The 13,666-nt window shown below is 50.7% G+C and overlaps 1 protein-coding gene across 2 annotated transcripts in view; it reads left to right on the top strand.

The window, feature by feature from the left end:
• The window catches only part of Ramp1 (receptor activity modifying protein 1), a 46,381-nt gene extending 33,287 nt beyond the window's left edge, over positions 1 to 13,094 (top strand). For both annotated transcript variants that reach the window (XM_005082212.4, XM_021234158.2), the window contains exon 3: positions 12,535 to 13,094. In XM_005082212.4, the coding sequence (XP_005082269.1) occupies positions 12,535 to 12,790 (256 nt within the window). In that variant the 3' untranslated portion in view covers positions 12,791 to 13,094. The remainder of the gene's footprint in view (positions 1 to 12,534) is intronic.
• Positions 13,095 to 13,666: the final 572 nt, after the last annotated feature.

Raw genomic sequence — 13,666 nt, 5'->3', positions numbered from 1 at the left:
GGGACATGGTGACTTGTGTGCTGGGTTGTCTGGTGCGGGGTACAGCAGGGAGGACAGTTCTCAGGAAGCCCTGAGGATATCCACTGGCTGCAGGAAGACGTGGGCTTTCTTGGGAAGAAAGGGATGGGAATTGCCACGAGCCACGCTTTGGATGGCTGCCTGGAAGCTGGGATAGAGGGTAGACTTGGGGAGACTGCCCCCTCCTTCCAGCCACCATTGCATGCTTCATAAGGACAACAGCCTTGGATGGCAGCATCCAAATATAGTATCCGGCTGTCATGCCTAATCCCAGGCTTGGACGCATGCTTGTCTCTAAGAGTGTGGGAGCTGTTGGGCCTCACCCTGCCTGACTACAGACCCTGCTCCCTACCCCCACTCAGCCGGACTCAGGGTCAGCTTCTCTCATCTAGATAAAGGGTCCCGTGACGGGGGTCCCAGGAGTGCTCACTCTAGAAGATTGCACTAAGGCCACAGGGGAGGCACATGTGCCCAGTCACAGGAACTCAGTAGCCAGCCACTGTGCCTTGTGTCCTCAGCCCCCGGGGCTGGACTCACTGGCACAGAACAGACCCTTGTCCAGACCCTGCTGCCAGTGCTGGCAAAGAAATCTGCAACTTTGCCTTGGATGCTGGCGGAATTTTAACACTGCTTCATCTCACAGCCCCAGGAGCTGGTTCCTGACCAGGCCTGTTCTGAGAGGTGGCATTGTGCCCACCCTCCTGGGGGGGCCTCTCCATGGGGAGCTGGCTTGGCAGCTATGGGCTGCATCTGTGCCCGAGCCAGCTGCATGTGGGGCCAGTGATGGATTTAGAATCTTCTCTTCCTCCGAGCCTGGGCAGAGGCGCCCAGATGCCTCCCCGGCCTAGGGCCTTAAGAGTGGGAATGGTGGAGGAAGAAGGACAGGGGGACAAGGTGCCAGGACAGAGGAGTCTTCTCAGGGGACAGAGGAAGCAGTCGCATGGGTAGAAAAGGGCTTTGCACTGACACCCTATGGTCTCTCTATAGATCTCCCTGGTCGGTCTGTAGAGGGAACACATATACCTGCTGTCACACGGCTGGGTGAGCAGTGAGCTCGCCATGACAGCAGGTACCATGGTTCCCTGTCCTCGGAAAGACAAGCCTCAGCCATCTCAGGGATATATTGTGCGAACAAGCCAGCCGTGAGCGTATAAGAGACTGTAACCCCAGTCTAAGGGAGCCCGGTTTCATATGCCTTTAGTTATCATCGAGTGTCCACCGGTCCCAAGTGTAGAGACTTGGGCCGGCCTGCCCGGGCCTCAGCAGCCCTCCCAGCTCCTGGCATTCACCTTGTGCCATATCCCCGTTGCCTTGGGGTCTGCACAGCCCCTCTTGCCCTTTCCTCCTAGACCTGATTCTCTGCAGGCTGGACCTTGGTGAGGAAGCCTGGTAGGTCATGAAGGAGTGACTGAGCCACAACTGCCCTGTATCCAGAGGAGCCCCAGGCCTGGGTTCGGAGCAGGTGTGTGATAGCATTGTACCACACCTGCCTACAGCCTGTGTCTCAGTCCCCGGAAATGGAAGCAAAATGCGGGATCTCTGGATTGTAGCAGTCCCCTTGGCTTTATGGGGACCGGGGCCCCCATAGACTCTGCTCAATGGTCTCCCCCTTAGCCCTGGAGTCATTGTCCCAGATGAGCACGCAGCTCAGTAATCACACAGATGACATCACTTGCATGGGTGGAGGACAGCAAACTCTGTTAGCTGAGCAAGCGGAAGGCCCTGTGGGGAAAAGGGACACCCTTCCTCCAAACCACCATGGACGGGGCTGGCAGATAGCCCAGCTGGGTCAAATTGCTCACTGAGGAACATGACCCTTATGTCCCCCACTTTCTCCCTACCCTCAGATCTTCCTTCCCCTGGGATCAAAGAGACATTCTCAGCTCTGAGTGTGCAAAGTGTGGCCTGCATCTCCAACTGGTTGGTGAGTTGGAGACTCACCCCTGCAGACCAGGTGCTCACACAGAAATTCCAGACTCCCCATGGCCTCCTCTGCCCAGACCTGAAGGCCAGAATGGTGCCCTCTGGTGGGCACTGGAATTACAGACATCATTTTCATGTGTTCACCGGGCCTCTGTGTGCCTGCAGGGCTTGTGTGGGGGCAACCCATGATCCGGCAGGGAGTCTCCCTCTTGCCACTGGACCCTTCCCAGAGTTCCCTTCTCCCATGCTTTGTCCCTTTTCTTGACTCCTCCAAAGAAGAGGTGCTCAGCAGTGGCCTGCGAGTGTCGTGTGCGCATGTATGAGGTAAGTGACTTCAGACTGTAGAGGTTCTGCACTAGGTCTGTAGTGCTGTTGTTGGTTACTGACCCCAGGGTCTTGGAACCTGACCCATACTGCCATGTCTTGGACAGTACCCAAGCCAAGGAATCCCTTGTACTGCCTGGGAAATAGTGTTACTTCGATGTCAGAAATCTCTTTTACACAGATCTGGACAACGTCATCTTAAAATATTCATTTGCTAGCCACATGGTTAGGGGAGCACTCAGGCTGGCAAAAGCACAGAGACCTCCTAATACTCAGCTCGCCTCTGAGTAGCCCGACACAGGGAGGGATCACTTGCAGAGTGTCCGTCTTCTCCCCCCAGTGGACCAGACACTCAGCATGAATCTCAGAAACGCACAGCTGGCTCAGTTCCCACCAGCCCAGCACTTTCCTAGCCTTGAAAGTATTTTTTAATCCAACAATTAGCAAGATTTCCTCATACATCTGCCCAGTACCTAGGAAAAAAGGGCTCTGTTGTCTGCTGCTTCCTACAGCACCGGGCAGCTCCCTTGCTTGTCCGAACACCACCAGTAAACTGGATGGGCTGTGTTCTCCTGCACTGGAGTGGAGACCTGTGCAGACTGGCTGCTCGGGTAGCCCTGCCTGTTTACCCCATTCCTGGCCATGCTGAACTAAGGATGCCAGGACTTTCTGCAACCAGGGAGGCAGCCTCTGCCCACTGCAGAGAGTCTCTGCTGGCTATTTTTGGAATCTTGGGTAGACACTCTGCCACCAAAGGCAGAAACCACCATCCAGAAGGCAGCTGGGCCTAAGTGCTTCACAAGGATCAGTTTCTTCTGGACTGGTGGAGTGGTTCCCAGCACTACAAGGAGGCAGGTGCTGGCTACGGGAGAGGGTCTCTTCATGGAAGAGGAGGTCACAGAAATAAGTGTTGGCTAGGTTGGTGTGGATGCCCGTGTAGGAGTCTCATGAGTTTGACACCAGCCATAACGAGACTCTGTCTCAAAATAACAAGAAGAAATGAGTTTTATCAAAAGCTTCTCAGCATCAAATGGCATTTATCTCCCTTGACATGTTCAAGTGTGATTTTGTGATGGCAGGTATAAAGCTGCCCTTTGATATATTCTGTACATATTAATGAATATATTCTGAATATGTTCTGTACAGCTAGATGGAGCATACGGGCACTTTGCAGAGGCCTTCTGTACCTCTTCATTCTTCCTTCCTTTCTTTTTCTCTTTATTGGTATATTTTTTTGAGACAAGGTTTCATAATGTAGACAAGACTGACTTCAGACTTACAGAGATTCACTTGCCCTGCATCTGGAGCACTGGGCTGAAAGGTATGCTCCACCCTACCCAGCACACTGCATACTATTTACACGTGTGTTCTCTAATTTACTTGCTGGTTTTGTAGTTGATGCTTTCTGCTCTTCCTCCCCCCCCCCCCAAGATTAGACTCTTGGGAATCATGATTCTTTTGTTATAACTTTTTGTTTTGCTTTTCTAGACAGGGTTTCTCTGAGTAGGCTGTCTGGGAACTTGCTGTGTAAACCAGACTGGGCTCAAACTCAGGTTTGCCTGCTCCTGCCTCCCCAGTGCTGGGATTAAAGGCATGTACCACCATTCCCAGCTATTGTAGCTATTTTAAAGAACCAGCTTTTGAATTTTCTTATCCATGTTATTGTTTTTAATGCATCAGTAAGTTGGTTTTAAGTGTGCATGCACACAGACAGACACACACACACACTCAACACACGTGTGCATAATTGCTGGGGGAAGGGGAGTACAAGTGCCATGGCATGCATGTGGAGGCCACAGGACAGCCTGTGGCATTTTTCTCTCCTTCCACCTTTATGTGGGTTCCAGGGATTGAACCCAGGTTTCTAGGCTCGCACAGCAAGAGACTTTCCCCCACTGAGTCATCTCACAGTCCCTTTTTACAGGTCTTGATTTGGATACTCACTTGATGATTTTCTTTAATACAAGGTCTCTCTATATACAAATATAAATACATATATATGTATATATATACATATACATACATACATATACACATATCCCACACTGCCTTGAACTCACTAGGTAGCCAAGGCTGGACTCCAATTCCCAGTGATCCTTCTGCCTCAGCCTCCTAAGTACTAGGATTACGGGGTGGTGTGTCACCACTCCTGGCCTTTTGTTTAATTTTATATTCATATCACAATAATAATTTGCAACTGTACATTTTTCTCAGAATTTACTTTGGTACTGATTTCATTAACTTCATGCATGAGATACTGTTGCATTTCCATAGGTGCCTGTAGTTGAATGTTTTAACTCTGAGTGACCCTCGAACTTGGGTAACCCTCATGCCCTTGGAACCTTTCATTTTTAGAGACTGCATTCTTAAAAATTATCCTTTTCTTGCTAGCATTTTAGTTTGGGTTTTTGTATTTGTTGTTTCTTTGTTTTGGTTTTTTGAGACAGGGTTTCTCTGTGTAACAGCCTTAGCTGTTCTGTCCTAGAACTTGCTTTGTGGACCAGGCTGGTCTACACAGAGATCCACCTGCCTCTGCCCCCCCCCAAATGCTGGGATTAAAGGCATGCGCCTCCAAGCCCAGCAACATTTTAGTTTTTAATATTGGAGCCAAAGGAAATTGTCCTATGACTTTTGCTTCGGGAATTTATTGGCTTTTTTCTCTGCTGCCTAATATGGATCCGGGACTTTTGACAAGATTGTTGATTCTTGTAGAATCACAAGGTCACTTATTTTGTATTCATTTCACACGACTTTTGAGCTAAACTGTGGAAGCATGCTAAGGCCCCTCCTCTATGAAGATGGGAAGATGTACATATGTCTGTCAGAACCCCAACCTCCAACCCCAACACACACACTCACACTCATGCACACATACACACACATGCAATGCACACACATACATGTGCACACACATACACACTTGCCACTTGCATACATACATGCACACACATAAACATACACGCATGCACACACTCACACACACACACACACACACAGACACACACTCATACACTCACGCTAGGATTTGCAGGCCCTGGTGCTGTAAATGCGGCTCTGCCCGGATCTGCTCTGCACTGCAGTGTGCTGCCCTGTAGCAGCCCCCCATGCCTGCTTTCCTACCTGCCTGAGGATTTTGCTGGCTAAGTCACAGCAGTGCGAGCGGGGAAAGAGAGCTGAGACGTCCAAAGTGGATCAGAGCCCAGTTGTGAGTGAGGGTCATAGCAGTCGCTTGTGGCGGCCCAGGACCCATAAGCCTTAGCTTGGGAGGCAAGGGCATTGGGAGGGAACTCCTGTTTGAGGGAGAGGACCGAGAAGAAGGAGGGAGCTCTGTGGAGAAAGGGCCTCCACAACCCACCCCCTACATACAGTGCCCCACCCTGCCCCGTCCCAGGCAACTCTAATCCCCACAATGCCCAGGAGGCCACCGAGACCTCCCACTTCAGGGAAGTGGGAAGGAAGCTGTCCCGTGTGGTATGCCACCGCCCACCTCCTGCTGTCCCAGAAATGAGGCACTGACTAGGAATGCAGTGGCCTCAGATGCAGTTTTTCTCCTAAAATAAACTCTGGTGGAGCCATTAAAATAATGTATACTAAACTGCAGAAAACCACAGCCTACTGCCCCTTCATTGGGAGGAGCCATAGAAACTTGGCTCTCCTACAGGGACACCCCACCAGAGCTGCAGACTTTGGGCTGCCATGTGAACCAATCCACTTGGTTTGCTTAGCATCTTCATTTAAAGGTGTGCCTGATGGCACCCTAGAATTCTTCCTGAAAACTGTCTTCATAGTAGAGGCCCCTCCAAGTGCCTTTACAGAGAGCCAGTTTCTGCTTTTCATGATCTTGACCTCAGCTGTAAACCTCCTCTTACTGCCTGTGTCCACGTCTCATACATTTTGTTTTGTTTGAGGTAGCTTCTCATGCAGCCTAAACTGACCTCAGACTCACTGTGTAGCCAAGCGTGGCCTTGAACTCCTGATCCTCCTGCCTGCACTTCCCAAGTTCTGGATTATAGGCATGCTACAAAGATCAGTTTGTGCAATATTGGGGGTGGAACCCATGCTTTGTGACTTTTTTTTAAAGGCAGGCTATTCTTCTGTAGTGTAGGGTGACTTTGAATTTGTGATCCTCCTTCCTTGGTCTCTGTGATGGGATTACAGGTGTACACACACACACACACACACACACACACACACACACACACACACCTGGCTTCCTTTGTGTCTGCATACGTGAGGCTGAGTCCTTCTGTTATGTTCATTAATCATTTCTATTTGCAGAAGAAATACATAGACAGACAGCCATGGGTCTTCCTGTCTGTATGTCTGCAGGCTCCCACACCCTCCCCATCAACCCCTGACAGCTGGCATCTTGCCAGGCTCTTGAGGCAAGCCCCAAAGTGGGCCAGCTGGGGGTGGGAAGGATAGCAGTCTGCCCCAACAGTGTTAGAAGCTTCTAGAGCCTCCAGGCTGTGACCATCCCGGGGGAGGGTGGCAAAGGCTAGTGCCAAGACAGGGAACCAAATCCCAAGGGTTTCTCCTTGGACTCTCTGAGGAATTAGACACTCCGTGTCACTCAGCTTTGTCAAGAGTTTGTAGGACACAAATACACAGCAAGCCTTACCACTAGTGGTTCCCAGGGAAGAGGCAAGGAGAAAACTTATGGCAATGATGTACCCATTCTGTCAGGTCCTTTACACGTGTAATTAGATCTGTCCAGTCACCCGGGTAGGGGACTGTTCTTCATTGTAAGGTGAGGCTACCAATGCATGAACATGTGAGTTCAAGTCCTTCGGGTTGCTAAGAGGTGAAGCTGGCACACACACCCGGGTGATGGGTGGCAGGACACAGGCTCAGATACTTGGTGTTAAGGGCAGCTGGGGTCAGAAAGGGTACAACTGCAACCTTAAGGTGTCCCCAGAGGAGCAGACTCACTGTGTGCATTGGTGGGCAGCAAGTCAGAAGCCACGAACCATGGGGCCCAAAGCCATGGCTTGAGACCCAGAGGTTTGGAAAACTCCCGCTGTCGTGTTCAGGAACATTCCAAGCAAAGTTGCTTAGGGGCCCAGAATAGCAAGTCCTAGCCAAAAAAGGATAATTATTGAGTTACATGAGAACTGAAAATTAGGGACTTAGAGCCAGAGCATGCTTCATAACTATTTTGAGTCCTCTAGCTATCTCTGTGTTCTTTTAGTAGAGGCATGTCCGCCCTCCAAGGGGAATTCTTTTATCTCATCTCACTGATAGAACACGCACAATAGTTACTGAAAGCCTCAGCTGTCACTTCTGCACAAACAAATGGGATGCAGTAGGCAGCCATCCCCACGCCACAGATATTTTTAGACATAGATGGTTTCCATCTAGAAGGCTAATGTATCAGGGAGAGAGAGTCCAGGTCCCAGAATAGCCTCGTGCAGCCTTAGTGTGCAGGCTGTGGTAAGTTGGCTTCCAGAATGAGGGACTCCTAACTGTTCCGGTCAATTGAGAAAGACAGGGCACCTCCTGCCAGAGAAATCCCCAGGCTACAGAGGATCTTGTTCTGGGTGATTTGTCACCAAAACTATCTTTGGGTTTGGGTGGACAAGGACCGTCTACGCCACTAGTACCCCGTTGACCAACATCAGCTCCTTTGGCTTTAAACAGACTTTGCTGTGTTTGGGGTCTTTTGTGATGAGATCCAGGCTGTCCCAACTCCCGATAGCTTTCCCTTGTGTCCTCTAACTGAACCATGAGTCCTTGGCTTGCTTGGAAAGATCACACACCCCGGTGTCAGTGGGCAGTAGGGATAGGCCGCTCCCTCCCTCCCATGTCTTGCCAATTAGGCCTCTGGTGGGAGCTGGGGATGCCCTGGGTAGGGTGTGTAGTGACACAGAGGCAGCTGGGGGAGAAGAGGATGACATACTGGCCTAGCGAGTTAGAGGTCACATGACATGCCAGGACTTGGCAAAGCCCCTATTTTTACCAGCAAAGCCTCTTAGATAGCTGGGGGGTCTCCTCAGGGTTGCTTTATGACCTTCACTCCATTTATACACTTGCTAGATTAAAATAAAAAAAAGCTGGTTTTTTATTTCTTTGCCACCATTGCTGCTTTTCACTTTTTTGTATAGATCCAACATCTTCCTTGGTTTATCTTTTGACTGAAGAACTTTCTTTAACCTTCCTTGAGGCACACACAGGTCTGCCAACTCTCTCTGCTGCTTTTGTTGTTTAAAAAAAAATCCTAGGGTCGGACGGCTTTAATCCCAGCACTAGAGAGACAGAGTTCAAGGTCACGAGGTCTGCCTGGTCTATAGAGCAGAGCTACTTCCAGGACAGGCTCCAAAGCTATACAGACTAACCCTGTCTCAAAAAGCAAAACAAACAAACAAACAAATCCTTGTTTTTATTCCTTTGTGTGTTTTTATATCTGAGACTCTTTCTCGGGCATTCAGGCTTTGATGCGTGTTTGATAGTCTCTGTGATTTGTTGTGGAATAATCCTTTTGTACACTGCTCTCATTGTTAATAAAAAGCAGGATTTTCAGGGCAGAGAGCATGCTGGGATGAAGGCAGAGTCTGGGGAGTCTCCAGCCAGACTCAGAAGAAGCAACATGGAAAGTTCATAGATGAGGTAAATGAGCCTTGGGGCAGAGCATAGATTGATAGAAGAGGGTTAAGGTAGGTTGTAAGAGCTGGCTGGAGACAAGCCTAAGCTATTGGGAGAGCATTTAAAATTAACCACCATGTGGGTACTGAGAAGTGAACCTGGGTCCTTCGTAAGAGCAACATGTGCTCTCACTATTGAGCTGTCACTACTGAACCGTCTCTCCAGCCCTGAACTTCCCTTGTCAGTGAGCTTCTAGCTTTAGAGGAAATTGCTGCACAATACCTGGCTGCCTGTGTCGCCCTGCGAAGCTCCCCCTCTGTCCACAGCACAGATCCCTGCAGCTAGAGTCACTAGGGGATGGGAGAGGCGTCTGTCATCATCATCCACGATTTAGATGAGCCTGTGCCCTCAGCCACAGCACCGACAACAGCTGTGCTCTGCCTGGTGTCTGGGGTCAGGAGTGGGGTGCAGGGCAGGGTTCTACAGTCTCCTGACCACCCCGTCATAGAAAATAACCTGTTCTGGGCATGCTGGGCCCACCAAAGGAGGGAACTGCTGCCGCTGCTCCAGGAGGACTTGGGAAATGTGTGGTGTGCTGTTCCCTGCCCTCTCCATCCTTCTCACCGGCATCCAGAGGATCCTTTCTCATGGGAACCTGGCCGGTGGCAAGCCTGCCGGAGTTCCAGGCCCAGCAATTCTGCAAGGCTCCAGCTCGGGTGCTGTCAAGGCTCCCACTTTCTCTGAGTAGTCTTTTCTTCCTCCATTTGGCCACAGTTCTGTGCTCATTCATGAGACTCGGGTGACTTGGAGGTCTACAGCCCAGCTGTGATGGATCCCAGCAAGTGAGAGGTTTTGTAGCTGCTCAGAGAGAACTGTGACACTTGAACACCTTAACAGGAAACAGCAGTGTGTCACCTTGTATTCTCTCTCTCTCTCTCTCTCTCTCTCTCTCTCTCTCTCCCTCCCTCCCTCCCTCTCGTGTGTGTGTGTGTGTGAGAGAGAGAGAGAGAGAGAGAGAGAGAGAGAGAGAGAGAGAGAGAGAGAGAGAGAGAGAGCATGTGTTTGGTATACTCATGGGTACATGTGAATACAGGTACACTTGCCTATGTATATACACATGGAAGCCAGAGGTCTTTATCAAGTGTTTTCCTCTCTCACTCTCTGAAAAGTTTCTGTACCCCCAATAAGCATCTCCGTCAATGCAGTAATCCAAATTTGACCAGATCAAACCAAATTAGAAAAAGCCCATGTTTAATGGATACAATGCTCCTGGATGGCTTTCCAGCCCCCCAGAGAGGAGATGGGAAAGAGAGACTGGAAAATCATCAGTCTGTTTTCTGGGGGGCAGTTTAAATACCCTGTGGGAGTGGTCTTGAGCATCTCTGGGGGCGGGGTCACCATTTGGTGGGCATTGTGAGATGCAGCAGGGTTTGGAGAGAGATGGGGGAGGGTGCTTGGGTGGAACCTCCACCATAGCATTTCAGACTCTTTGGGTAGATGGATGCCAGGGGCTGGGGTGAGGCTTTCACCGTAACACTCTCCACTTCATTTTTTGAGGCAAGATCTCTCACTGAACCTGGAGATCCCAGTTTCAGCTACACTGGCTGGCCCACTTGGCCCCAGGATCTGCATGCCTACCCCCTCCCTCACCCCTGCAGTGCTGGATTGCAGGCACACACTACTGCTCTTGCATGAGTACAGGGGATCCGAACCCATGTCCTCATGCTTTCACAGCGGGACGCTACCTACTGAGCCACTTCCCCAGCTCCAACCTACCTTAGTCTCTTTTTCATTGTCATGCTGGGAATGACTGAGGGTCTTCTCTGCCAGGGAGCCAGGCCCCTAGCCAGATTCACAGATGGTGATGCCATTTCAGGTTGCTGGTGTTTGCGGAAACCTGTTTATGCATGTTGGAGCCACTGGTCTCCCCAGGCATATGTGTCCCACGAGAGACAATTGTATTTAGGGGTCACCATGTAGACTCATGTGAGACTCATTCCTGCCTCTGGTCTCGTGGTGTATTCCCATGTTACAGGTAATCCTCAGACCTGCTTGCTTTGAGCCATTTTCCTAAATATGCACATCTGAGATTTAATGGCAGCCCTGATGGGCACCTGTTCCAGCCTGCCAGTCACCAACCTGCACTGTGGAACAGAAGCAGAGGGAGCTTGCTTACAGGAGAGAAGCTTGGGAATACCCAGTGCTAGCCGGGCAGTGGTGGCGCATGTCTTTAATTCCAGCACATGGGAGACAGAGATAGGTGGATCTCTGTGAGTTTGAGTCTAACCTGGTCTACAGAGTGAGTTCCAGGACAGCCTCCAAAGCTACAGAGAAACCTTGTCTCAAAAAACAAAAACAAACAAAAAACCCTGATGCTAGCTTTACGGCTTGTGGCCCATCGTGGCTTCCAAACTCCCCAGCAAGTGAGATTTGGACCCAGGCAAGGAAAGTCCAACCCTCAGTCTGATCTGGGCCCTGAAGCCAGATGTTGAGAGTGGAAGGGTGGTGACCCTTTGGCCAGCCTGTGACACTCATGTCCTTGTCCTCCTATATGCTCCAATTCCTCTTTGGTAAGGTCTTGAGTCCCAGAACACCCCAGAGCAAATGAGGTCACCTGCAGAGCCTTAGGTCCCGTATCTGGCACACAGGAGCACCTGGGGATGATGGCAATCAGTCATTGCCATGGGGATGTTTAGAAAGATCCAATAAGGCCATCAGTTCCTCAGGACAGCCACTGGCCCCCAAGCCCTCATAAAGAGCGTTCTTCTTATGTCATCTGTCCAGAAGAGGTCTGGGAAAATGTGAGTTGGGGAGGCAGATGGAGCCTATGCCTTTTCCCTCCACTTCAAGAGGATATTTGATACCCACGTTCTGGCCTGGAAGGTGACTCGGGAGAGTGCCAAGGGCAGTATTCTCCTGGGGGTGGCTCATTCTGCTTCATTTAATGAGTCCATGACCACAAGCTGTTCAGGACCAGTCTTCACTGACTGCCCCTAGGGAGCCTTGTCTCCCTCTACCATGGTGGCAGGGACTCCTAAGACACCCAGAGCTGCCCAGAATGAGCTGGCTTCCAGTGTCTCTGGCATAAGTAAATTCCCATGGCCTCTTTCAATCCCCAGAACCCACATTGTGGGGACAGAGTCAATTCCTACAAATCATCCTCTGGCATTCATGCACCACACACACATGGGCTCTCTCTCACACACTCACTGAGTGACTGACTGACTGAATGAATGAATGAATGAATGAATGAATGAATAAGTGGGTGAATGTGAAAGCAGTCAGAGGACAGCCGAAGCCAGCAGGTCTCCCTCAGATCCTTGCCCACAGCCTCTTCTTCCCTACTGATGGGCCACTGTCGTTGAGTCGTGTAGGTGACTGGGCTTAGTGTGGTGACCTTTGGTAGGCTGACAACAGGAGCGTGAATGGGTGCAAGGCATGTAGCCTTGTCCTCAGGCTCTTGGCCTAAGGCAGGCACTTGGCACCTCGCAGTCTAATAGTTGGACTAAGCCTACTGGTGAGGACATCTGGGGCTGGCCATGAACTATCTAGGATCCTTACCTACTACACCCAGGGCTCTGCCTTGGGACCTGGGCTTCTGGGAGGAGGGGAAGGATCCCTTTGTCACTGGCTATTGTCGGCTTAGTCCCAGCCCGGTCCTCTGACAGCCTCTTTTTGTACCTACAGGAGCTACGGGGAGCTCACTTACTGTACCAAGCATGTGGCAAACAAGATTGGCTGTTTCTGGCCGAATCCAGAAGTGGACAAATTCTTCACCACTGTCCATCACCGCTACTTCAGCAAATGCCCCGTCTCTGGCAGAGCGCTGCGGGACCCGCCCAGCAGCATCCTCTGCCCTTTCATCATGCTCCCCATCACAATCACGCTGCTCGTGACTGCACTGGTGGTCTGGAGGAGCAAGCGCACGGAGGGCATCGTGTAGGTATCCCAGGCGACGGGGAGCTGGGGCATCATGGGCCTGGACTAGCAACAGCATCGGGATGATAGCAAGGCAGGCCCCGCGTTGCATCCTGCTCTAACCTAGCTAGCACAGGACTTCCGAGTGGCTCTGCATTAAGCTGAACGTGCTCTAGGTGGAGGCCTCTAGCAAGGGAGGCCTCTGAAAGAGTTCTAAGTGCCAGATCTCTGGTATACACCTCACTATTGTGGACTTTCTTGACCTCCAAGCAAAACTGCATAGACGTGTTTGTGGATGCATAGTTTGTGATTAAAAGAGTATTCTTAAACTTGGGAAGTGTTCTAAATTCTGGGTAGAAATAACCTATACAGGGAGGCAAAGAGTGGGAGGAAAATCAAGCCACCTCTGCAGGTCTGTCTTTTGCTGATGGGGTTTACCTCAGGGCTCTGACTGGATGACATTCAGTCTAAGGTGCCTAGTGTGTGGCCAGGGTGACATTCAGTCTAAGTGCCCTGTGTGTGTTCAGGGTTCCCAAGTGTTTCTGATGCCTTTGGCCTCTACTACATGGTCCCTGCTTTCTTTTTCCCTTCCCCCACCCCTGAGACAGGGTTTCTCTTTGTAGCTCTAGCTGTCCTGGAACTTGCTCTGTAGATCAGGCTGGCCTCAAACTTACAGAGACCCTCCTGTCTCTGCCTGCCGAGTGCTGGGACTAAAGGTGTGCACCGCCACCACCTGGCACAGCCCCTGCTTTAAGTCCTTGGAAATAATCATATACATTCAACACTATCAAGCACACCTAGTATTCTGGGCAGTGGTGGCACATGCTTGTAATCCCAGCACTCAGGAGGCAGAGGCAGGTAGATCTCCATGAGTTCGAGGCCAGCCTGATCTACAGAGGGA

Source organism: Mesocricetus auratus, unplaced genomic scaffold, assembly GCF_017639785.1.
Source record: "Mesocricetus auratus isolate SY011 unplaced genomic scaffold, BCM_Maur_2.0 Super-Scaffold_100010, whole genome shotgun sequence".
Classification (NCBI taxonomy): Eukaryota; Metazoa; Chordata; class Mammalia; order Rodentia; family Cricetidae; genus Mesocricetus; species Mesocricetus auratus.
This window is presented reverse-complemented; position numbering and strand designations above follow the sequence as displayed.